General features: G+C 40.5%; 2 protein-coding genes across 2 annotated transcripts in view; one reads left to right on the top strand and one right to left on the bottom strand.

The window, feature by feature from the left end:
- LOC133835765 (hornerin) overlaps positions 1-13933 on the bottom strand; it is a 65486-nt gene extending 51553 nt beyond the window's left edge. The window contains 1 exon segment of the mRNA XM_062265824.1: positions 12723-13933. The gene's annotated coding sequence lies outside the window, so the exon portion shown is untranslated.
- A 6695-nt stretch (positions 13934-20628) lies between these two features.
- On the top strand, positions 20629-24063 carry LOC133838362 (pH-sensitive chloride channel 2). The gene is made up of 2 exons (XM_062269437.1): positions 20629-21423; positions 22431-24063. The coding sequence occupies exons 1-2, from the start codon at positions 21330-21332 to the stop codon at positions 23876-23878; spliced, it is 1542 nt and encodes a 513-aa protein (XP_062125421.1). The 5' UTR covers positions 20629-21329; the 3' UTR covers positions 23879-24063.
- Positions 24064-25793: the final 1730 nt, after the last annotated feature.

Genomic DNA, 25793 nt, shown 5'->3' with positions numbered 1-25793 from the left:
TAAAATGTGCAAAGCATTGCATGAGAGAATTCCATAAAGCCAACACTCGAGTTCGAGTTCGAGTTCTGGGGGCGTTTCGTTCTACGCACCTGCTTCTGCTTGGTGGCAGCCAACAGGTAGCCAAGAGGCGAACTCAAGGCAGTGGCAATGGCAGTGCCAGGCCACAGACAGCTGCCGAACTGGTAGCTCGAGTTGGGCATACAAATGAGGAAGGCGCGCGCGTACACGAAGTCAGCGACGTCGCACGTGCTTTATGCTAATTATTTGCTTGGAATTGGGCGTGGGTTGAACTGGAAAAGAAGTATCGAGAGGCTGGTTGTTTAGCAATCAATTATTGAAGCATTGCATAAAAAAGAATTTCGTAGAGTTATGCGTGTATGATTGCATTTTGTATGCTGTAATTAAGCGGCTGACAGACAACGTTGCGTATGCGCAATGTCACTCACTGCAAATTAACATCAAATGTCAGCTCATGCTGCGGTCTTCGTTGTTGTTCTTGTTGCTCTGTTGCTGTGGCAAACTGATTAAAGTCAAACTGTGAAGCGCTGTGCAACGAACTGTGGAACGAGCGTTGTCAGCTTAAGGGTAATCATGTGCGGCTTGGACTTGGCATTAGACACACAGCCAACAACAACGCTGTCGTGCTACGTTTGTATCTGTATCTGAGAGTGTGTGTATCTGTATCTCTGTCTATGTCAGTATCTCTGTCTATGTCTTTTTCTCTGCCCGCTTGTTGTGCGAGTTCAAGTTCAAGTCATGTGCAGTTGCTGCCTCGCATTGCTTTTAATTAAAAGTAATGCGCGCCGTTTAGCTAAAATGTTTTCCTTCACTTCTCCCACAATTTCCCTGGCTCTTTCTCTTTTTTTTGTGGGGTGGGTGCACAGCGAAGTGAAGAGAAACCATCATCAGCATTAGAAGCTTGGCATTCTTTTATTTTCGTACACGCTGCGGGTCTCTCGCGGTTATTTATTTGATAGCTTTGGCAGGCAACCAACCAACCAACCAACCAACGAGCCAAACCAACCAACAAGCGACCAGCAGCAGGCCAGTTTGAGCCGGGTCCGTCAGCTTTATTCTTTTTTTTTTTTTTTTTTTTTTGGTCAAATCACAGCAGGCGTCTGTGGCTGCTGCTGCTTGGTTTTTGGACGTTCAGAAGGGGGCACATTGATTGCTGTTAAAAACTGAAAACCGTGCCTGAATTATGCGTTCAGCCAGCAGAAATGGAATCAGAACAGCATCAGCAGCAGCAGGCTATACGCGGGGGCCGCAAGTTTAATGCTCGAAATATGCAAAATCATGAGTCTGCGTTGATTTTAAATTGTATCATTAAAATGTAGAGGCGAACCGAACACACAGCATAGAGTCTGAGCGTAGTCCAACAGCAACCAACAACAGCAGCCGCAAACAGTGCCCAGCAGCATAATGAAACACCAACAACACTAACAACAGCGGCAACAACACCGCAAGCAAAGCAAACAACTAACAACGTAAAGCTCTATAGAGAATATTTTCGGTGTGTGTTTAATTTTTTCCGGCTTGTTCATTACAAATTTTGATTGAACCTCGACTGACAACGGGACAGACAGCCGGACAACTGAACAGCCCAACTACGTGGGGGCACAGACAACTCGCTCTGGGGCAGATCAATCAATTTTTTGGCTGCTAATAAATTGTTCAAGCGGGCAAACGAACGAAAAAAAATATTCCTAGAAAAATAAACAAATTTAACATTTTGGCAGTTGTAGCAATTATAACTGAAATATATACAGAGATTGTGATTTTTTTTTTTTTTTTGGTGTTGGTTTGCTTTTCAGACTTGTTAATTTAATTTATTTTGTGTGTCTAATTAAAAGCGGGAACACATCGGCTTTATTCGTTTGATGTGGCTGCCCTTCATTGTTTGTTTAACAATGCGAAATCTATCTATAAATAATTAGAAAATAAACACTATCTATATTCATTTACAAGACAAAGCAAATTGTAATTATAGTTGACAAAATGTAACTAATTATTTTCTATGAATTGGCAAACTAAATAAAATAAATAAAGTTCCCACGTTCCCAGTTCTCCTCTTAACAGTATTTCAACATGTATTCCGATTGAATTTTCTCATATGTAAAATAATAGTCGTATATCAATTTTCAATCAAATTTCGTGCTGTTGAAATTTATGCGCACTCAATAAACGCATTTGAAATTGACGTTTTTGCATTTCTGTCTGTTAGATCAGTTGGCCATTTATTTGTAGTTGTAGCAATTGCATTTTATGCAAACGACAGTTTGTTACAATTTATGGGCAAACTGCTAGCTAGCTAGCGTCGACGGGTCGTATGCGCAATGCCATTTTGCGCAATGCAAATGAAATGAAAATTGTGCAAGTACAAGCTATAAGCTACAAATTACAGTTATTGCATTCGATGCACATGCATTTGACACTTTTTTCACTCATACTTTTACGGCCGGAACTGGAAAATGCTAAAAACACGTCTCAAAAGGCGCAACAAAAGCCAGTCAGCTGCTATTAGCTGCTATTTCAACGTACTTTTTGTTTTATTGTTGATTTTTCTCCGCGCACTCTTTGTTTTTGCTGCTGGCAGTTTTTCACGCTGTTAAGTCATTCTTGAGATGCTCGATTGCTGATTTCGCACTCTCGAAGCAGGAGCTGCTGCTCGCTTCGACTGCCAATTGATTGCTTGAGTCATACTTGAGCCAAACACAACGGGTTTAAGTTGGAGCAACACAACAGCAGCCACAGCAATGGCAACAAACATTTATATGGCATTTTGAGTGCTCAGTCGCCAAACCGGGGCATTCAGCCCCTGTCACGTCTCTCCCCCCCCCCCCTCGCAGTTCAATGTGGCTTTGGCAGCGCCAACAAATTGCCACTCCAAAGGTGTTGCTGCCGCCTGTCGCATGTTGTCGTTGTCAGCGTCGCCTTTGGGCATGCTGTTGTTGGTTGCCCGTTTTTTTCGTTTTGGTTTGGTTTGGTTTTATCGCTGACACAACAATGGGGTAGCTTTTTGGCAGGCAACATGATATTTGGTACTCTAGTCGTATACGTAATATTTGATTTGCAATTTCTATTATAGCTTGCAGCGCTCTCGATTGGCAATTTACAGTTTTGCAGCTTGCGCTTCGAGTTGATTGAACTGTCAATAGCCAGCGGATATTTAGACAATAATTGTGCTAATTTCGTTTTGCATTCGCTGCATTTATGAAAGCCCAAACTCCAACTCATGCTCCAACTCCAGTTTCAACTCGAGGCGCCACTTTGCCTAATTAAATTGCAAACTGCGCCTCGTGCCACACTCACACAGAAAATTTACGGTCTGCTTATAAATATTTTATATGATTTGGCTCAGTTAATGGCTGGAGTCATAGTCATCGTCGTCGTCGTCAGGTTAATGACATTTAATTGGCCTGCACTCGATATCGAAGAGAGGGAGAGGAAGAGGGAGGCGGGAGGCGGGCAGTGAACGGAAATTGACCAATTGACATACATTTTTAAAGAGCCATACTACAAACCGATCCCGTAATTGGCCGCAATTTATGTGTCGCTTCACCCCCCTCAAACCCCGACCTCCCCTCCCCCCAACTCGAGACCGAGTCTCAGTCTTCAGTTTGCAATTTGCCTTTAGTGGCTCTCAGCTATTGCCTTTGTCCTGGCCTCACTTACATTTGCAGCTTATTAAATATTTATTCTCGGGGACTCTCATCTCGTCTCCCGCGTTGTGGGCGTTGGCGTGGCGGGCGCCCAGCTATTTAATATTATTCTATTGGCACAAAGGCCGTGGATAATAATAAAAAAAAAAAGAATAACTTCACGTTTCTTCAGACACAGCAAAACTATAATAAAAAAAAATGTTGTGCTACGACAAAGGCAAACAAAGAGCAAAACAAACAAAATCATAAAATAAGAAAAAAATGCCGCACTTTTCATAAGCGCTGCGAAAGATTTTGCAATTTATTTCGCTTGAGTCATGCCACGCAATTGTCTGAGCAAAAGCAAAGCTAAAGTTGCACACAAAAAAAAGCAACGAAAAAAAGTTTTTATTACTTCAATCTAACGGCAACCCGCACCGAAAAACGCCAAGGCAAAACTCACTTTTGACTTTAACGGAGCTCACAGCGATGTCTGAGATCCCCAACACAACCTCAAACTCGAACCCGAACCCGAACCCAAACTCAAACTCAAAAAAACTGGAACCCAAACGCCGCTGGTGTCAAGGTTAAGCGTTTGCCGGCACGAGCGTAACCAAAAATTCAGGTCAGTTGCGGCTTTACTCCGATTCCCTCGCTCCCTTGCTCCCTCGCATCGCGATTCTTATTCTTTGTAGCTTGACAAATGTGTTATCATAAATTTGCAAATGAATTTTTCGTGGTCAAAAATAACTGCGCGATTTATATTCATTAGCAAATGAATAGTTTGCAGTGCTCACAGCTCGCATCATAGAAATTATTATTAGTATCTTCAACAACTTTCTGTTTGCGGCATGCAGTTTCGCTCCTTAAGCAACACTTCGATTCAGGTAGATACAAAAAAACAGCTTGGGAAATTATGAGAAGATGTACGAGCTTGGTGAGATCATTGATGAGTTGTTTCTTTTACCTGGGAACTTGATTTTGTAACTGTCGAGTGGAAATTTAATGGCTGACTAGTTTTATGAGAAATATTTATCAAAATTAATTAGCGATTAATACGGTCTTAAGTGGAAAGCTATGATTTTTTATATACTTTAATTTTATTTATGGAATCTTGTCTTTGACTGCGACTAACAATTTAAAAGGTGATTAAATCTTGCAATAATAATTTACATCATTTTTGTTTAAAATTGTATACGATAGTTTCAATAGATATGTTAATCGTAGATGGTTAAATCCTACACTTATTAACTATTAACTTCACTTTGTAGTTAGTCAGTTTATGATTTTCTATTAGTAAAAACATTATAGGTTGAGTTTGTATATTTAAATTTGTATTTTAAATGAGAGACTCAACAAAATGCACAACCTGCCACACAGCCAGATTTGTTAATAGATAAAACAGTGTGCCCATATATTGCAATTAGGTATTTTTATCACGATGATATGTCGATTTCATTAGAGATGTATACATATATCGCTACAGTGATGGTCGATTTGCAAAATTTCGAACTGAATTTTTAGGGGTATATATAATATTTTTTAAATAATAATAACAATACAATACAATACATACAGAGATGTAATATCGTATGTTATCATATGATACATATATTTACCAGTCACGATTGATTGATGAAATTCTGAAACATAAATCTGAAACCACATGTTTTAAGTGAGTCAAGAACTTTGTGCTACGTTAATTTTATATATACATACATATGTATATATAATAATACTTCATTGATTACCTAAGAGCTGGATATCATATGATATATTTAGCAGTCACAAATGATTTATGAAACTTCTACATTTTTTAGTGTATGCCTTATTCGGTGAGTCAAGAACTCTGTGCTCTGTTTTCATAAGTGCTCGTATATGTTTCACAGCAATTATGGACACCGAGCGAGCTGTTGATTGTGGGTGGGCAATTGCAATTAATCAAATCTGGTGCGCAGATAACTGGCCATTTATGTGCTAACCGATGCTGGGGACTCTGACTTGATTTTGATGTGCTGTCAATGTTTACTTTGCTCTGACCTCGCCGAGTCACATCATTAATCATAAGGTGCGACTCGAATTTAACTCAACTCAACTTCGAGCTGCGACTTCGAGTTGTTCTTGGCCAGTTTACGAGTCGTCGTAAGCCTTGTTGCTAATTAATTTTTCAACAAAACTTGATGGCCAGATAGAGCCAAGTTACTACATTTTGGCACTCTGCAAATTAGCAGCTTTACACTTTTAATTTCTCGTCGCTCTTTTGGCTGCCGCAAGCGAAAGTGCCAAACACGAAAATAAATTTCAGTTTCTTTTTTGTTTCCCAGCCAGAGATTAACCACAGCTCAACACGAGATTTCAAGCAACAAAAATACTTAATGAGTTTTTGAGTAGCTGAGAAATTATTGATTAGTCCACATGTATTTCTTTTTTTGTGTGTCTCTCATCTTTTGAGCAACTTTAAGCCAAATTGCGGCTAAAGTTTGATAGCTATTTGTGGGTTAGTGTGTTGCCGCAATGAGGTCGAGCTGTAACTATATCAAAAGACTTTCCGCAAGTCATAAGCTGCAGCCAGATTTATGCCAAGCCATTTAACATTTGACTTGAACATTGTTCGAAGCAGTTTTTTCGTGTGTTCGAACGAATTTACGATCGCAGCACTTGCAGCAACAGCAGCAGATGATCATAAAATGTGTAGGAAAAACATCAGTGTATAAAAATAACGCACAAGACTTTTCCATTTACATAGTTAAAAGTCAATGCCGCATAATTTAACAGGAAATCATTAAGCGTGCCGCCGACGATGCATTTAAAAATAATTCACGCCCGATTCCGATTCCGAAATTCTCTCTCAATCTGAACAGACATCGTGGCAGTGTCTAGAATTAGAATTAGAACTGTAAACAACGTGTGTGTGTGAGTGTGTGTGAGTGTGTGTGTTGACTAATTGATTGACTTGCTGCAGTTGACTTGATGGTGGTCTGCTTTCCTCCTCCCTCCCCTTCTTCACATTTCTCAGCATTGCAACTGCATCAAAATTATGGCGTTGGCATTCAATTCATCGCTGAGCTCGCTTGATGGATTGCCAGACACATTTTTAGCTGCTGCAACTCACAGACAGCGAACAGAAGTCGTAGTTGTCTTTTAGTCAGAGTCAGAGTCAGTTTAGTTAGTTAGTTAGTTGGATAGTTGATTAGCTGTCGCTTTGATCGGCGCGTATGCGGAAGAATGCAATTAGTTAGACGCGTTTTTACGTTTAATGATGTGCCGCTTCATTGGTCAGTTATTAAATCAATTTTTCCAACAGTCGCTCACACAATTTATTGCTTAACGGCGTTTGCCTTGGCCATATTTATTGGCTTTTGCATAGAGCCAAGTCAAGCATTGTGCTAACTGCATTTACCTCGCACTCTCCTCTCCTCTCTCTCTCTTTTGCCAATTACAGTTAACACAAACAATGGCGCATAAAGCATTCTAGCACCCAGAGACATGAGACTGAAACAGAGACTGAGAAGCAGACATGAATGGTTTTCTGGGTTCTAGAGTTCTTGGTCAACAGCGACGGCGACTAGCCAACTTTCCAATTGGCAATAAAGCATGCGAAACCAATGGTAATACTTTTCTTTTGTTACGTTTCGTTTCGTTACGTTTCTTTTGTGTTTTTCTTGCTCGTTGTTTTTTGTGTCTCTTCTTGTTGGTTTTTTGAGCGCACCCGAGTTGACCACAAAATGTTGATTACCGCGCTCAGATACACACACACACACACATTCGAGGGGGTTACAATGGCATTTTCACGCGCCCTCCACTTAGATGGCTGAAGTAGCCACAAAGGCGCAGAGGCGTTGTAAATGCCCAAAAAAGGTTGCAGCCAACACACAAAATAGAACAGCAGCAGCCAAAGCAGCAGAATGAAGTCAAGCAGAGAACGGAGAAAGAAAGACAGAGACAGACAGACAGAAAAAAAAGGGGGAGGCATAAGAGAGTTTTGTGCCTGTGCCTAACGGTAATTCAAGTTAACGAGCTAACGTAAATTAAGATCGCTTGTTCTTTGCAGAAGACACAGCCAAAGCAGCAGCCAAAGCAGCAACAACGGCAGCCAAAGGTAGCAAGTTGTGCTTGCAACCAAAAACAAAATGAAGCAAGCAGCCCAAAAACCAAATGTGTTTAGGCTTTGCTACACCCCGTTGTAAACAAAAGAATGGACCAGCTTGAACTACAGACAACAACAAAAAAAAAACGTATCGAATGCGCGTTTTATTTTTGGAAGTTGCCCAAAAAAGGCCAGACAACAACATTGCAGCAGCAGCAGCAGCAGCAGCGGAAAATTGACTGGCAGGCAGACAGACTGCAGTCAACGCCAACGCATAAAGAGTGCACCGTACATGAAAGACAACGTGCAACATGCACCGTGCAACTGCAACACACAAGTGCCCCAAGCTCATCAGACTGTCTGCTGTCCATCACACACACACATTTGCATGTGGGCAGTGGGTCAGCATCAGCTTTGAATTTGTTAGCTACAGCTTTGAAAGTTGACTTCCCATCACTTTGCTCGATAAATGTGAGTTTCTTTTATCTTAATGCTGCGTCGTTTTCTGCTTAATCGCAGCCAACTCTTTCCCACTCGCTTATCTCACAATCTCTCTCTCCATCTACTATGTTTCGATTTCTTGTTTGCCCCTTTCACTTGCCACAGCCACACGAAATTCTTTTGGGCTCCCTTCTGCATATAATGATCGACTGTCTGCTGCAAGTTCTTTCGCTGGAAGAAGAACACAAATCGATTTTTACTCAGTTGCGAGTTCTTTTTCCATAGATTGTTCATGCAGCACATTTTGGTGTTTTATGACTCTGCGCTGTTGTTGTTCTCAAAAGCCATAAAACTTCCCAAAACAACAACAAAAAAAAAGAATAGTGTATTACTCGTAGATACATTTCGATGTTGCCCCACCCAGTTGTTGTTGTCCAAGCGAACGTCATCATTCGAGCATTGTCATCGTCATTGTGTTGTTGAGTTTTGCGTGCTTTCAATAGTTGAGTTGCTGCCACTGCCGCAGCTGATCGCGTGCAACATGCCTCTTGTTCTAGTTGTTGTCATAAAATGTTGGCACTTTATGACTTACTTTGAAAATTCAACCTCAACTCTGCGCTGCGCTGCGGAAATAGACTTAATGATCAATTAGTTTAGAACGTTGACGTGCCAAACTTCGATGCCAGAGCGGGGAGAGGGCAGCAAAGACCGTTAGCTTCCGACTGGGCGCGGCATTCTGGAGGGCAGTTGCCCCCCAACCCAATACAAATTGAAGCAACGCCCCGAATGGCATCAAATGAGCAACTTGCAATGCGGCGCAATTAACTAAACTCTAATTGGAGACGTTGCCTGGGCATAAAGTGTGTATTTTAAGACCATTACCGATGGCTTCCTGTCGCAGTGTGTGTGAGAGTGTGTGTGTCTTGCTTACATAAGAGCTGACTTCGATATGCTGGCTGCTGGATGATGCATCCCAGAAGTTGCCGTATGATTGCGCAAAGGCGACACAAAAGCAAAAGCAAAAGCAACTGCAACTGCGACTGAGAAGGCGACAGCGAATTGCAGCAGCAGCTGCTTTAATTGGAAATTGTTGCGGGGTTTGGTAAAAGTAGCAGCAGCAAAAGTAATAGCAACAACAACAGCCAGCAGCAGCAGAGACACAAGCATCAGCAGCAGAAGCAGCAAGGGAGCAACAAGCGAGACAGCAACAAGAAGCAACAGCGATAGAAGATGCAATAGCAGCAGCAAGTAACAACAACAGCAACTGAAGCAGTAGAAATAGCAACAACAACAGCAACATGAGCAGCAATCTCAGCAGCAGCCTTAGCAATAACAAGAGCAACAACAGTAGAAGTCTCGCCAACTACAACACCAACAACAACATCAGCATTAGCAGTCTTAGCAACAACAGCAGCAGCAACAACAAGAGCAACAGCAGCAGCAACACCAGCAGAAGATTCGTCAACAACAACAGCAACAACAGCAACTAAAGTAGCAGTAATTGCAACAACAACAACAGCAGCAATCTCAGCAACAACAAGAGCAACTTCAGCAGCAGGCTTAGCAACAACAACAGCAACAGCCGTAGCACCAAGAGCAGCAGTCGCAGCAGCAGCAGCAACAACAGCTGGGACTGCAGCAGCAACAACAGTTGCCGCTGTTGCATCAGCAGCAGCATGCACAGAGCAGAGACAGCGACAGCGACTGACAGACAGTCAGATAGAGAGATGGACGGACGGACAGACATTCAGAGCAACATCGTCAAGTGTTCTAGTTACGTGGCTGTCGTTGCTTTCAATCTTTTGGCGCGTTGCTGGCAATTGCATCACGCAAAGGCGATGACGACAACGACAACGACAACAACGATGACGATGACGACGATGGCAACGGGTTTGGCTTCAGCTTCAGCTTCAGCTTGAGATTTAGTTTTAGCTGCTGCTTTGGCTTTCCTTGGCTACTTTCTAAAGCGAAGCTGCGTTCAACTGACTGCCTTCTTGGCATCCCAGCTGAAGCAGCAGCAACAATAACAACAACAACAACAGCAACAGCATCGACATCTCTTGGTTCACTTAGTTGTGCGCCTCTTTTTTGTGTTTTGTGTTTTTTTTGTTTAGCGCCCAGGTAACTGTTTCAACTACAACTGGGAAACTGGTGCAAGCATTGGCAGTTACTGCAACTGCCACACTGCCTGCTGCCTCGCTGCCTTCTTGCCTCTCTCTTCCCTGCAGCATTTTGTTCTCTTCTCTGTTCTGTGTCTTGGGGGTTTTTTTTCTATTTTTTACTGCTGCAAGTTTGCAGTTAGTTTTACTGTTGTTGCCAGTCTTCGCCTAGTCTCTCGCTCCTCTCTCTCTCTGATTTTCTTCTCGTTGTATGACATTAGTGTTTTTTGCTGCCGTTGTTGCTCCTGCTGCTGCTGCTGTTACTGCTGCTGTTGTTGCGTCAAATTGGAAATTAACGTGCAACTAGGCTAGGACCTGCAACAACAACTACTCGCATGGCCCTTTGTTCTTAAAGTTTTTACCCTCGTTTCGAACTTTTTTTCTCTCTCTCTGCGTTGCGTTGCGTTGTTACAGAAATTAATTAAGTGCCCTGACTCTGGATTTATAGAGCTTGTTGCCAAAGTTGTTTCGCAATAAAAATCGAACAGTAAAAAAAGCAAGAGAGCAACAAAAATAAAAAAAAATAATGTTTTCTATAAAGAAATAAGGTCGTAAAGTTTGCTTTGGATTAGCACACAAAATGCTCGTATGTTTTACAAGTTTGAGCACAGTTTAAGATGCTAATTAAAAAATGCCCAAAAAGAGCGACAAAAGGAGACATAAAGTTTTGAATTGTTTTGTTGACAAATTCAACAATAAAATTGCCCATCAAATTATGTGCGAGAACTTTTGATCTAGTTTCTGTCTCACAATTAAATGCAAAGCAAACCGCTTTGCCTGTGTCTGTCATTAATCAAACACAATTTAACGTCTGGCATTGATAACTTCTTTTTTGTCAACAAACATTTTCGTGGGGGGTAATTTGATTGTCAGGGGGCAATCCTTTAGGCTGTTGCCCTCCTGCTGACAGCTTTGCTTGATGGATGCGACCAAACCAAAATCCAGCCAAAAGCCACCGCGAGACAGCTTAAGCGTTTACGCTTAGAGCTTAAATATGCGGAGGTGTTGAGGGAGGAGTAGTGGGGAGGGGAGGGGAGGAGTCAAAGTGTACACAGTCTTTATCAGCAATCTGTCAGTGTGGCAACAAAGCGGCAACATCATCATCAGCAGCAGCAACAGCTACAGTTGAAGAAGTCGCGGCAGCATCAAAGCAACTTTATTCCCTTCAAGACCTTTTGAGCCCCTCTCGCCCCCTCTCGCCCCCCTCTCACTTGTGGTTTTGCGTTTGACGTTGAATTTACAAATTACAACTAATTAAAAGTTGATGAGTCTGCGTGAGTGAAATCAAGCGCAGACCATTCGAGTTCAAGAGCTGATAAGCAAATGAGGAAATTGCTGTTGCTGCTGCTGGCCAAACGAAAAATTCTATGGAAAAATGTTTCATGTCTCTTATGTCTTGGTTTTCCTCTTCAATTTTTCCCTAACGTTTACGTTACGTCGTCTTCTGCAAGTCATTGCCGCTGAGCTGCTGCTGTCTCTGCAAGATGATGCTTATCTTAAAGATGGTCTAGAGAGAGGTTCAAGGAATGAGATACTTGGGATGGACTGAGGGACACATCCGCTGTTGGGCGGCAGGAAATGTTTTGCAAGCGAGCAGCGAGCAGCGAGTAGCGAGGTGCAGCCAGCGATAAATGTGACAAAGTTGCACTATAAAAATGCTAAATAAATGTGCGACGAAAAAAAATTGCTGAGTAAAGTTTTTTTTCAGTCAGTGTGTGGGAAAGGCAAATAAAATTATTACGACAACGATGATGACGACCAGCAACAACAACTACGATGGCCAATTGACTTGTTTACCACATAAAAAAGAAAGAGAAGAAAAAATTGTCGAGACAATTATGTTATCGTTGTTGTTGTTGCACAGCCTTGACTTGCTGCTGCTTCATAATTAAATATTGTCAACATATAAGCGAAGCTGCTGCTGCTGGCTGCTGTTGGCTGCAGTTTGATGAGCTCGATTTGCGGTTGACAGCAGGAAGTGCGAAAACTATTAGTGGCACTTATTTATTCATTAGAGGCAGTTAGAGACACCCAGCCAAAGCACTAATGGAACACACACACACACACGTACGTTGCAGAGTCATTTGCCAGTTGCTCCAATTAGCTGCAGCCTTGACAACAACAACAACTTTGAGAGGTTTGAGATTGCTGCTGAATCAGGATGTTGCCTCGAAGCTCTGCTTCTGCTTCTTCTTCTGCTATTTGCATAATGTCAATGACGTGCAGAGGGACTCAACTGCAACTCAACTGCAACTGCAACTCGTGATGTTGCCTGCCTAATGAGTGTACTCATCATATGCGCCGGCATATTTATGAACACAATGTCATTGCACTCGTCTTATTATTCTTTCGCAGAGTTCAATGTGCGTATACGTAATATGTCTCACTGCTTACCTCTTTAATAGTAATTGTTATTGTTGTTCTTGTTTCTCGCTTGATATTCACTGGATCGCGTTCTGCTGTTGTTGTTGTTGTTTTTTTATTATCGGTATTCACAAATCAGAGGCAGATATGATATTATATTGTATGATGATATTACGCGAGGCAAAGGCAAAAAAGGCAAAAGCTCGATTTGGTTTTACTTTTGGTGTTGTTGCTTCGGCTTTTGGGCAACTTTGCGCCGCATGGGACCGATTTCTGTAGAATGAACACGATTCACTTATAGCACACAGACACAGATACACTCACACATATACATATACGCACACACACACAGCTACACTTCCGCACAATAATAAAAGCGTAAATGCTTATTTATTTGCAAGTCGTTCACAAAATGCGCTTGTATAATTTATGAAGGCAAAGCACACGACGTCGACGACGACAACATAGAGTTGGAACTGGGAACAACCAGGGATGGGCACAACAGGGGCGGCACAACTGAGCACAACGCGAACTCGATAAACATTTTGAAATGCGAATGCGAATGTGAATTGAACTTGTTTAATATGATTCGCCCCCAACAGTCTGTTGTGCGTGTGTGCGTGTGTATTTCTATGTGTGTGTTTGTTGTTGTTGTTGTTGACTTGACTTGACTCAACTCGACTCGAGGGTTATTAGAATAAAGCGCCTGCAGGGACCGCTATAAAATCCACGTCCAAAAGGTCCGAGAAAAGCGAAAGCGTCACAACGCGGCAATAACATAAAAATGAATAGCAAGCACACAAAAAATTTGATTGCAATTCTCTGCTCTTTTTTTTCTCTTACTTTTCTTTTTATTTTTTTTTGGTATTTGATTTGGAGTTTAGATTTTAGATTTCGTTGAAGTGGGGTTTTTTTTTGTCGTTAAGACGCGCTTGTTGATAGACTGACCGAGTCGGTGTCCGGCAACTGTGTGAGTTCAGTCCATCAATCAAAGCCGAACTGCTGCCGAATGCAATTTGCCGAGAAAATCGCTGAGGTTGCAACTTGGGCAACCGATCAGCTCAACGAACGACAAACAGCAAAAAACTTTACCGAAAACCGACAGCGACAACGATACCGAGAAATCGAAATCGAACCGATGCGAAGCGAAACGTCGCGCGATGCTTTTGCTCTCAAGCCCACAAAAATTCACTTGAATCAAATGCAAATGTATGCGTCCGTCCACGTCTGTACGCCACGACGATTCATCAGCAACTGTTCGTGGAGCTGCAGTTGAAGTCGCGCCAGAGACAGAGCTCCACACTCTGTGTGTGTGTGCGCGTGTGGAACGCATGTGGATGGTGTTGGCGGCGAACGGCAAGCGAGTTTTTGGCGCCAGCTCTGGAGACTTTCACAATGCCGGCTGTCTGCTGTTTTGTGAGAGCGCTCAACTGAGAGCTGGAGAGAACGAGAGAGCAGCAAGCATTAGCACGTGCAGTCGAAAGCCGGTCTTCGAACAGACAAGTCGCTGCATGCTGAGCTGACAAATGAAGCATCTTATTGGAGAAGCCCAGATAAAGATATTTAGTAATTGTTAATTAAATTGTAAAGATACGAAAATTAACTTAATTCTTCAATAGTGTACTCTATTTTATTTTATTGCCGTGATATTTTATTTATTTTTCACATGAGTTACTCTATCAAATTTAATATTTAAAAATCGTTATGCAATTGATGAAATATATTTAAAGTAGACAACTATTAATTTAGATTGTTTCATTAGTTATTTCATTAAGCATTGTGTTATTTTTGACTTATTTTAAATTAGTATTTTATTATATTCTGGAACGCCTTTCTTTATCTTTCCATGCTATTTAATGCTTTTCAAGCTTAATATTTAAAATACCATTCCAAAATATATTAAGTAAATATGAAAATATCTAGCAATTAGCTTGGCGCTTGATTATATCAAATTAATATGATTTATTGTATTTTTTTCATTTTTTAATTATGTTAAATTTGAATAGTATACATTTTTTTAATTATAATATATTATATTTTATTATATTATATGATCCCTTGCCTTTGCATTGCTTATGCCTGGCACATGTTACGAATGTGTGTAGCAAAACAAACTGTAAAAGAATTGTAGACTTGGAGAGCGCATGCGCACAGCGAGAGCGCCACACACACAGCTGAGAGAGCGCCACAGCAAGAGAGACAGAGAGCGAACTTGGAATGGAGTGGAGAGTTAGCAGTCATAGAGCCGGCGATGGCAACGACCACAAAAATAAACGCTGCGACTTTGCCATCCACACACCAGGCACACAGCGGAGTAGGAGTAGCGTAGGAGGGAGGAAGAGAGAGTGTGGAGGGTGGAGTGGGTAGTGGGGACTACACTGCTGATGCTAGCATTAGCATCTGTTTTATATCATGCCTCGTATAACTGATGCCTAAAGATCTAATTGTCTTAAGTGTGCTTCTGGCTGTCTAAGAAGTGGAATCAGTGGAATCAAAGACGACGAGAATACAGCGCATTCCAATTGATGGCCGGCATTTGAATGCGTGTGTGTGTGTGTGTGTGTGTGGAGAGTGAGAGAGCAAATAGAATTAGAGAATTTTCAATATAATTTGGCATGATTGCAGATCGGAAAGCGCCAAAACGCTTTGGAATGCCCAAATGGATAGAAATGAAGGCTGGGCAACTTTTGCGTGCCTTGGCAAACTCACTATCGAGCATTGGTCATCGTCTAGGACACACACAAACACACTCACACACACACACACACACTCGCACTGCAGTTGAGGGAAAGGAATTTCAGCCAGAAATTTATCTACGCTAATTTCAGAGCTAAACTTGTGTAATAAAACCGCATCATCGACTGCAATTTTCGCTGCTCGCGTGCCGATGCCCGTTGCACGTTGCCCGTTGCATGCCCCTACCCCTTTCCCCTTTCCTGCTCAGCCCTCGCCACTTCCTGTTGCAACTCGACCAACTCTTGTGCACTTTGGCAGTCTTCGCATGAACGCCTCCAATTTCTCATAGAACTTTTTGGCCGGCGGTTTTTCGGGGGAGGCAAAGCAGCAGCAGCAACAACAGCAACAACAGCAACAGCAACAAGCAACAAGCATCTCGCAACTCTTCGCAGCATCTTGGGTGCTGCCTTTTGGCTGGCGTTTGGTTTATGGTTTATGCGCCGCCGTTTTTGGTCTATTAAAATGATTGCAGTATTTACGTAGCGCTTTTCAGCCATAATTTGTATTTGCAATGCTCATCAGCAAAACAACATCAGCATCATCATCATCATCATCTTCTTCTTCGTTGGAGTGTCCAGGGTCTCCTTTATTTCTTTAGCATACTTTCGTATCTGGTGCCCAAGCTAAGGCTAAAGCCAAAGCCAAAGCCGCAAGCGTTTAGCTTCCAATGCTCTGAACCGTTCTCTATGCTTTTCTATTGTTTATCTTCAATACGCCAGGCGCAGCTGCCCAGCCCAGGCAAGAGCTTCAACTCCAAACTTCGACTCCGAGTCGAGACCTTCCTTTTGGTTGGTCTTCTGCTTATGCGTTAATATTTTGTGGCTTATCGCCGACGGCGTCACATTGGCGTATTTACAATGATTATTGATCGCTTAATACGAATTTGTGTTTGAGCTGCGTCCGTCGTGTTTATTTGTGCAGCTTACAGATACATTTGGTGTGATATACTCGGCATTTAATGGCCTCGGTTTCAATTTCTGTTTGTCTTTTGCGCAAATATTTGACTTAACCCAGTCCCAATGATCAATTACACAGCTTGGACAGAGGGGGAAAAACTTCACTTGCAACTCGTGCAACTTGCAACACAGCAGATAATGTCAACGGCATCGTCTCGACATCGTAATTTGTCTGCGACTGTGAAAGTCCATTGTGGTAAGCAAAAAATAAAAACTTTCAATTCAATGATACACACACAGAGAGTCAGTCTCCCAGTCGCACTCCCAAGTCGTAATTCAAGTTGATTATGATGCGAGGGACTCAAGATATTACACCCAAGACGAAGACTACGACGACGACGACGAAGACGGCGGCATTCATACATTCGAATGCGAATGTGAATACGAATACGAATATGAACGAGCACATTCATAAGTGAGTGAGTGCATTTAAGCATGTATTTATTGTGCGGCAATCTTTGTGCACTTTCCATCCATTAATGCATTTGTAGCCTGTTTGTTTGCCACGGCATTAACATCTCGCCAATTCCCACAATAACCGCAACATGCATAAATAGGCAGCCGACAATATACCCTGTACAATATTTAGAGCTTTAATAACTATGATATTAAAAAGATGCTTTCAAGTTATAAAATGTATTTCAAATAATTGGGCTACTAAATGTAAATAGATTTTAATACTTTAAGCTTACCTTATTTTATACAAGCATTATTTATTCCATATTAGAGAATATATAATAATAGGTTTGTATATCTTAATAAGTGACATTTTGTAAAATTAATATTATACAATAAAACAATTTTTTTGAGACTGAAAAGTTCTGAAAATCAAAATTTGCAAGCGACTTTTCAAATTAATTTTTGACATTTCAAATTTTATATTCTAAATTTTGATATTCTCTAAAAATTTCCTTTAGCATACACTTGGGAATATATTTTTGAGGTATACAAAAAGAAAAAAAATAAACTATAGAAAGAATACGATCCTTAAGTTTTGCCATAAGTGGAGATTCTTTTAAAGGAATCATAGAATACAAAATTTGTGTTATAGAAAGAATCTCGAATTGTGAATTCTTCTCATACTATTTATTTCGCATTATCTCTTATACTTAACAAATAAAATTAAAAAGTATATCAGCTTCTCAAAATTTTCTTACTCTTTATTCCAATCTTCCCTTTTTCATTACAGGGTATAACTTAGTTTCGTCATGCCATCAAAATGAAACTAACATACAAATTGCTTCAAAGTTGCCAAACCAAATCTCCCCAAAAAAAAGCAAGCTGAATCGAAATCAAAGTCAAAAGCCCCGCCCGCAGTGCGGCAAACAGGACAATGAACTCTCGAGTTACGAATATATGGACCTTAAAGGTTTGAGGTAAAAGTGTGGTATTAAATAACCTGTTTAATTTTGCAGAGATTTCGTTTTTGTTTGCCAGCACTTCCGTTTGCCCGAAGAGCATCTTCGCCATCAATGAAGAGGCCTGCTAATTTTGACAGATTACAAGGCATTGATGATGCTCTGAGGCCCGAGGCAAGAGTTTTTGGGGTATTTGGGGTAAGCCAAGAAGCAGTGGAAGAAACAAAAGCAAAGTTTAATCAATGGCTCCTTGGCAGGCGATGGCCAAATGCACATTTTGGTTAGTTGGGCATTGAACTGCCATAAATTTTGCGATGCGATGCAAGCTCAAAACAGCCACAAATTCAGGATGCTCTTTCAGTAAGCCACAGTAGCCACCCTGCTGCTTTCAATTACGCGTGGAAACCGAAAAAGCAATGAAAAAAATGTTTTGCAAAGAATTTATGAGCGAATTTGCATGAGTAAAGAACAAAGAGCGAAAGAGAGCTGAATCTGCAGACCGCAGACGACGCCAACGATTAAGGACCGCAAATCAAAAAGCAGAAAACAGAAACCAGAAACCAAGGCAAAGCTTGAAGTTAAATGAAACACGTAAATGAAACCGAAACCGAAAACTGGAAACCGCGCGAAAAGCCAAGTCAAATGACAAATGTTAGCACTAAGAGTTTTTGTGTTCTTGTTTTTTTGGTCGTGTTTTTGGTGGCCAAAAGTCGACAAAGCAAACACGGAAAAGTGTTGAATGCAGGCGGAAATCACTTGAAACCGAGTATAAATCAAAGGCAACAATAATGGGGCAACAAACAGAAAAACAAACAAATATAATATCAAGTGCACAAATGGCAAATGGAAAAATGGCGATTGCAGTTTCCGTTCTGCCAAAATAAAACCGAAAAAATAACAGAAATTGATAAAAAGCAAAAGCAAGAGAAATGACTTGATATCAATTCCATAAGGAGTAAGTAATAAATGAGTGAGCAAATAGCAAAATGCCCAGCAAAAAGGATGCAGGACGAGAGCAGGACGAAAGGTCGGCTCTCAGTTTGTGTGATTTATGGCCGCATGTCAACGTTGACTGTGCCTTGAACTTGCGTCTGCTGCAAGTCTGGACAGGCTTAATTGGTGCGGCTTCCTACAGCCCAGCTAAACCATCTATCAAATGGTGTAACCAAAGCATGCTCAGCTAACAGATACCCAACCCTCTACAACAAAACTCCTGTCGAGTCAATTAAAGGAAACCTTAACTACCCGATGCGCCATTTAAGGGATTATAATTGTAGCATTTGGCCAAAAACTACAAAAAACTTTAAGCGCAAACTTTGCAGACAGTTTTTGTGCCATTTTAACATCGACATCGACATCGGCACCGGCGTGGAGTTTTGGTATTTTCAGCATTTGATGGTATTTAGTTTTTATTTCATTTTACGGCATTTGAATCCAAATGTGCTTTTAAATCGGCTTAGTTATGCGAGCAGCTTTCATGTTCCTGACGGCTTAAATTAATGCGCTCGCTCGCACGATTTCTGGCCAAAACACAAAACCAAAAAAACTAAAAGTATAAAAAACAAAACTTCACGGAAAAAAACACCTGCACTAGGTGCTTAAATAGTTTAACAGCATTTGCATTTTAAAGTTTACAACTTGCATTAAACTGATAATATTAGAAAACTAAAAATAGTTACGCAGACAATGCGTTATCATCAGAATTCTCAATAATACTTGAGAAACTTCAACAGCTATCAGTTCGTATCTTCTTCAAAAAAATATATATTTCTATTAATAACATGTCGATAATTTACTAGCTACAATTTAGTAGCAAGCCGATAAGTTCTGCAATTAGTTTAATTAGAATTTAACATGTTTAACACATTTCGCAATTTATTTGAGATACTTGTTTACTGTCTTGCTACTATTTATTTGAGATACTTTACAGAAAATAATATAATTTATTTATTTATTGATTTATTTGCACATTCTAAATTTTGATAATACTTTCTTTTAATGAGAATTTAACACGTGTAGTATAATTTCACAATTTATTTATTAGGCTACTTGCAAACTGTCGCGATTGAATTCTATCATACTTTTAATATAGGATATGTTTATTGAATGAAATCTATAAGACAAAGCTCAAGGCCTTTGGAATGATTTATTTTTCGATTTATCGCCAAATCCTGACCTCGTCATGATAATACATTCCTTCAGTTGGAATTTAACATGAGGATAAGATATCTTTGTACAATTTACTCAAGATATTTCAATTAAACAGAATCTTTAGGGCAAAACTCTAGGATTTCTGAAATCGTTTATGAGCACCTAGATCTCAGAGACTACAAGAGAATTTTCTTTTTTTGAGAGTAAGTATCATATCAATATACCAAATACATACCTTGGTATATTTTATTATTATTTCGGCATATCAGTGCGGTATATTTCAATGATAATACCGCGACAATGTACCGAAAATACACTTTAGTATATTTCAGTATTATTTTGGTATATTAATATGGTATATTTAAATGATAATACTGTACTTCTTTTATGAAAACGGGTTGCGGGCATCTCAAAAGTGAACACACTCCATCAATTTATTTAAGATACTGTCTATAGTTTAATTTCATAATACTATTAATAAGGAATAGGTTTATTAATCAGATTACTAAAGGAAAGACTCATGACTTTATGCATCTATTTATATATTTATTTGATTTATTTATACGACTCGACATCTTGAATTGTGATAATGCGCTGAAACACATCCGCTTCACATTTAATATATTTATAGCAACCACTTCTAAGTGAGTCAATGCGTAAATGATTAACCAAATGTTCAAAGTAACCCGTTACTCTAATTGTCAATTTAAAACTAATCGCGCAATCTTGCTTTCTTTTCAAACGAATTTCAGCGAAAATAAACTCCGGCGCTGCTTCGAGTTGACCATCAATTATATGGCAGTAATTGAATTAAAAGACACGAGCGCACAAGTGAACAAGTGTAAAAAAAAAAGAAACTAAATAATAATGTCTAGAATACGACATAAATAAGTATGTTTTGGGCTATAAATAAAAGCCGCAAGTCCAAATGCTGACAAAGTTGACAGTGGCGTTGGCCACTTAATCAAAATTCAGACATGGGCAAACAATTCGAATTCGCATTCACATTCGCATTCAACGCCTCCCGGAAGATAACGGCAATTAGAAGCCCCTTTTGCCTTTGGCACTGTGGTGCTAGTGTATGGAAGAAAAGCGAAAAGCTCGCCTTTCGCCTGCCGAACACACACATAGAGATAACAGCTGGCGAAATTGCCTCAACAAGCTGTCACCACTAGTCTAAGTGTAAGTGTGTGTGTGTGTAGTACCTTTTAACGAAATGTGTTAAAAGCACGTCACAATTAAAATAATAACTTAGTAATAGATATTAGCCTAGACAGAGCGCGTTGGGCTCGCGACTTGTCGCCAAATAGTTCATTGCGTGGAGGCCAAGCGACTGGCCGTGAAATCGGGTGCGCGCAAAAAAATATTGTAAAGCAGCAAAAACTATCTTTGGATTACTCACTCACACTCCTCACTATTGGAAATATTTCACAAAAATGGCAAAGCTTCGAATCCTTTTAGGATTAATTAGCATCAGCTTAGTATCAGCTGCCAGCTTAAATCTCACTGTGGATCAAGAAACGGAACTCGGTTAGTTCTATAAAGTTTTTTATGCAACAAGGATTAAAATTTATAAAATGCAGTTGCTGGAAATTTCTATATTGCGCAATAATGAAATAGTTTTGGGAACTAGAAACATATTGAATTCTTTTCTAAAATATTTCGATGACTTTCTGAGTCATGTTATTAGTTTTCTTCGAAAAATTCAACAATTATTTATCTTTAAGTATTTTTATCGAAATATTTTTTTTAAATTTTTTATGGCTTTCTGAGAAACGCTATTATTTTTCTGGCGAAAAATGCAACAATCATTTATATATTATTACGTTTATCAATATTTTTTAAAATTGTTCGATGACTTTCCGTAACACGTAATTATTTTTCTGCAAAAAATACAACAATTATTTATCTGTTGTTTCCGACAACCTCACATATTATCAAAAGCTTACAAGGCACTAGTCATTAATACAACGAGGCTTATAGTAGCAGCTATTTACGATAGAAACTAATCCCACTTGATCTCAATATACATTTAATAAAAAAAAATCATACTAAACAATGCGGACTAATATTTTTGTTGCTTGTAAAAATATGTAAATAGGTTCAAGAAAACTCTTTCCTTTTAATATTTGTTTAACAAAGAAAATTTGTAGTTTCTGCACAACCGATATTAATATATAATACATACATTGACTTAATTTTAAAAATTCCCAAAACATGTACAAAATAATTTTGTCTTTGTATTAAATATACAAAATATGCATTTTAAATACAATTTTTTGTTCTAGAAAATTATTCAATAATAAATTACTTAATGAATCATTACAAATGTGAATATTTCATCTGCCCTTTCTTGACAGAAATTCGCTATAAAATTTCCAAATAATGTTTAGTTTAAATAATAGAAATGATTAATTGATCATCCCAATTGAGTATGTAATATATTATTTTTTTTAATTTTATTAGTTATTAGCTGAGTTTAGTTAGTTATTCAATACAGTATTTAATGATTCACTCCATTCATTCTGTTTAAACAGACTATTCAACCACTGAACCCGTTTCCACAACCGATAGTCCTGCCGAGCAGTTAGACAGCAACTGTCCCACACTCGTAAATTCCAACGCTTTAACTCAAACCGAACTCATTGCGCGACTCACAGATATTTGTCGCTACGATCGCACTGAGCCACCGATCTCAGTGAATAAAGCTGGAGACATTGAACCCGTGGAAGTCTTTGCGCGTTTCTACATAAGTGCACTCAAGGATCTGGATGCTACTGATCTGCAGTTCCTGATGCAAGGTTTACTTCAGCTGCGTTATTCAGACTCCCGACTGGCATTCGCCAGCTATGCCCCAAATCGCGTGCAGCCTTTGGTGGGAGAATTCGCATTGAGAGAGAAACTCTGGGTGCCGCACATCTTCTTCAGCAACGAAGTGAGCTCCAACATACTGGGGACCAATGAGAAGGACATGCTGACCACCATCTATCCCGATGGCACTGTGCTCATCTCGTTCCGAGTGCAAGCTACTTTGTACTGCTTTATGAACTACAGGAAATTTCCATTCGACGAACAGAATTGCACCACAATCCTCGAGAGTTGGATGTACAACACATCAATGTTGGAGCTGCACTGGGAACCCAACAACTCTGTGACTTTCCACTCGCAACTACAGCTAACTGAGTTCGATATCGATGGCTATGTGGCCAACGAGTCCATCAGCATCTCGGATGAATTTTCCATGTCACATGGAGCTTTGATAGGCAACTACAGCGGCTTAAGTTTCAGTGTGCTTCTAACCCGAGAAGTTGGTTATTACATCATCGAGTACTTTGTGCCCTCGATAATGATTGTGGCTATCTCTTGGGTGTCCTTCTGGCTGCAAGCAGATCAAACGCCCGCACGTACCACCTTGGGTTGCACCACCTTACTATCGTTCATCACGTTGTCGCTGACCCAAGAGAACAACCTCTCCAAGGTCAGCTATGTGACCATGTCAGAGGTGTGGTTTCTGGTCTGCACATTCTTCATCTTTGGTAGCCTTATGGAGTTTGCGTTTGTCAACCAGATCTGGCGACGCAACAATAATTTGGAGCTGAAGAAACCCACCACAAAGTACATTGTGCAAAACACATTTGTGCCGAAGCCAATGCGACGCAATCCGCGTAGCTTCAATCGCAGCCAGAGCACACAAAGTACTTTCAACAACCCAAAGAACACAGTTATAACGATTGAAACACCAATTATAATTGGTGCCGATCTGCTCAACAGACAGGACTCTGCGATTAGTTTAGAGGACAACGATTCGAGTCTAAGTTCTAGCTCCACAGCACAGTTGACACCTGAGAAGCCGCCACCACAAACATTTGCCACAATGACACCGAAAGAAGTTTCACTGTGGATTGATCGCAAAATGCGTTTTATATTCCCACTCGCATTCATTGTGTTCAATGCGCTCTTCTGGTCGCTGGTCTATTGTCTGTAGAACAGCAGAAGGAGAGGAGTTAAAGTAGAGTAAATTAAAGTTCAAATACATTTTAAGACTGTGCTGTGATGCTGTCTGTGTGGCAAGTTAGTCTGTAGTGTTTAGTATGTAAATTTATGTGTCATATAGTCATAGAGTACTTATGTTTATGCTTGCATTTAATAAACTCAATTTGTATACTTCGAGCGTGGAACTCTCTCACTCTCTCTTTGCAGCACGTGGGTCACGTACAGAGCTGATAAATTTGTGCTTATTAGCGAAGCGGCAGGCGCAGGCAATAAAAATAATGCCACTTGTGGCAGGCAAGTCGAGTCTGCAGCTCATCTATTTGTATCAATGAAAAAATCATAATGCCAGCACGCCCCGAAAAACAGCATTTCGTTCTCGTCTCTTGCTCTGGCTCTGGCTCTGCCACATAGCTCTGCCACATGGCTGCCACAGTTTGCCACAGATTGCCACACTTGCCACAGTTGCTGCTGCTGTTCAATTTTTAATTAATTGCCTATGATGAGTGTGTTGAAAAGACACAAACACGAGCGCACAGCGAGACTGAACTCAACTCGACTCGACTCGACTCGTTTCGTTGTTTGTGGCGAATTGTTTTAAACTAGCAGCTCGACTACTTGATAAATGAACGGCACATGGAACACGTAAATTGTTTTTAAATTGCCTTATAAATGAACTTCAATTCAATGCTCTGCTTTGCTCTGTTCGGTTCTGTGTTCTCTGCTTTGCTCTGCCTCCCCATAAACAATGTGGAAAAACTTTGCGAATTTTCAAACTGCGAATTAATTTGAAGTGTTCATAACTCAGTCGATAGACTGAAGAGTTAAGATGCCCAAGCACATCGATGAGCTTCAGCTTGAGGACTGACTGCATTTGTTATGCAAAGCTAATAACGTGCCATCAATCTTGCCACAGTTTGCAGTGCCCCTCAAACTGTGCGTTGCGAACTTGTTTTGCTGACCGCGAGGTGTACATAATGAGATGTAATCTGTCAAAATTAAGTGTATCGCAGGGCCCACAGCGACAGCAACTGCCAGAGTCGAGTCTTGGCTGCAACAACGACAACGACAACGACAACGATAGCCGCCTGCCTCCTTTTTGTGGCAGCAGCAACTTGCAGTTTTTCAGCTCCACTTTGTGTTTTTTATACATTCTTTTTTTGTGTTGTACATTTTCAGCTCCTTTTTGTTTTGTAGTTGCGTCTGCTGCACAGCAAGTTTATTGAACCCTCAGCAAGGCAGAGAGGGCTGTAAGAACTGTACACGATACTCCAGGGAGGTGAAGAAAGTGAGGAAGAGAGGGAGTCAGGTAAGCCACCCCTTTCCCTTTCCCTCCGCGAGTTCCGGCTGTTCCCATGTCAACCTTGCTAAGCCCTAGCATATGATAGATGCCACTGCAGCAGTGACAACAGCTGTTTGCTGTGTACTTATCAAACAGCACCCGTTAATTATAACCCAAATATGAACACAGCACTTTCAACAGCAATTTTTATTGATGGCTGCTTTAATGCCAGCCAATAATGGGTCAACAAGCCGCCTTTCCATTTGCCCCGAACCTAGAGTTCGTTTACACGGCTTCTATTTGCTTGGCTTAGCTTCCGATTCCAAATTCCCGATTCCCGTCCGTCCGTCCGTCCGTCCGTCTGTGAGAACTGTTGGTGGCTCCCTCGTTCTAGCAAATGAGCTGCATAATAAGCAAGTGCTTCGGCTTATTCTTCTCATTATTTCCCCCTCTTTACTTTTTTTTTTTTGCTGGCCAGTCCGCACATAAGAATTACAGACATTTTCATTTATTATTATAGTTGTTTGTATCCCGCCTCAGTTGCCATATAATTTACAGTCAAGTATCCCGCATTCAGTTCCAGAACAAGTTAAAACTCTCCCACATGTCTCCAACTTTTGATGCATGA

The sequence above is a fragment of the Drosophila sulfurigaster genome, chromosome 2R, assembly GCF_023558435.1.
Source record: "Drosophila sulfurigaster albostrigata strain 15112-1811.04 chromosome 2R, ASM2355843v2, whole genome shotgun sequence".
Lineage (NCBI taxonomy): Eukaryota > Metazoa > Arthropoda > Insecta > Diptera > Drosophilidae > Drosophila > Drosophila sulfurigaster.
Note: the sequence above shows the minus strand (reverse complement) of the source record. Positions and strands in the feature narration are given on the sequence as shown.

Excerpts from the sequence above, each read along its gene's own strand:
- LOC133838362 (XM_062269437.1), top strand. The coding sequence starts at position 21,330 with ATGGCAAAGCTTCGAATCCTTTTAGGATTAATTAGCATCAGCTTAGTA. Across the intron at positions 21,424-22,430 it reads GGATCAAGAAACGGAACTCG|ACTATTCAACCACTGAACCC; the intron begins GTTAGTTCTATA and ends CTGTTTAAACAG.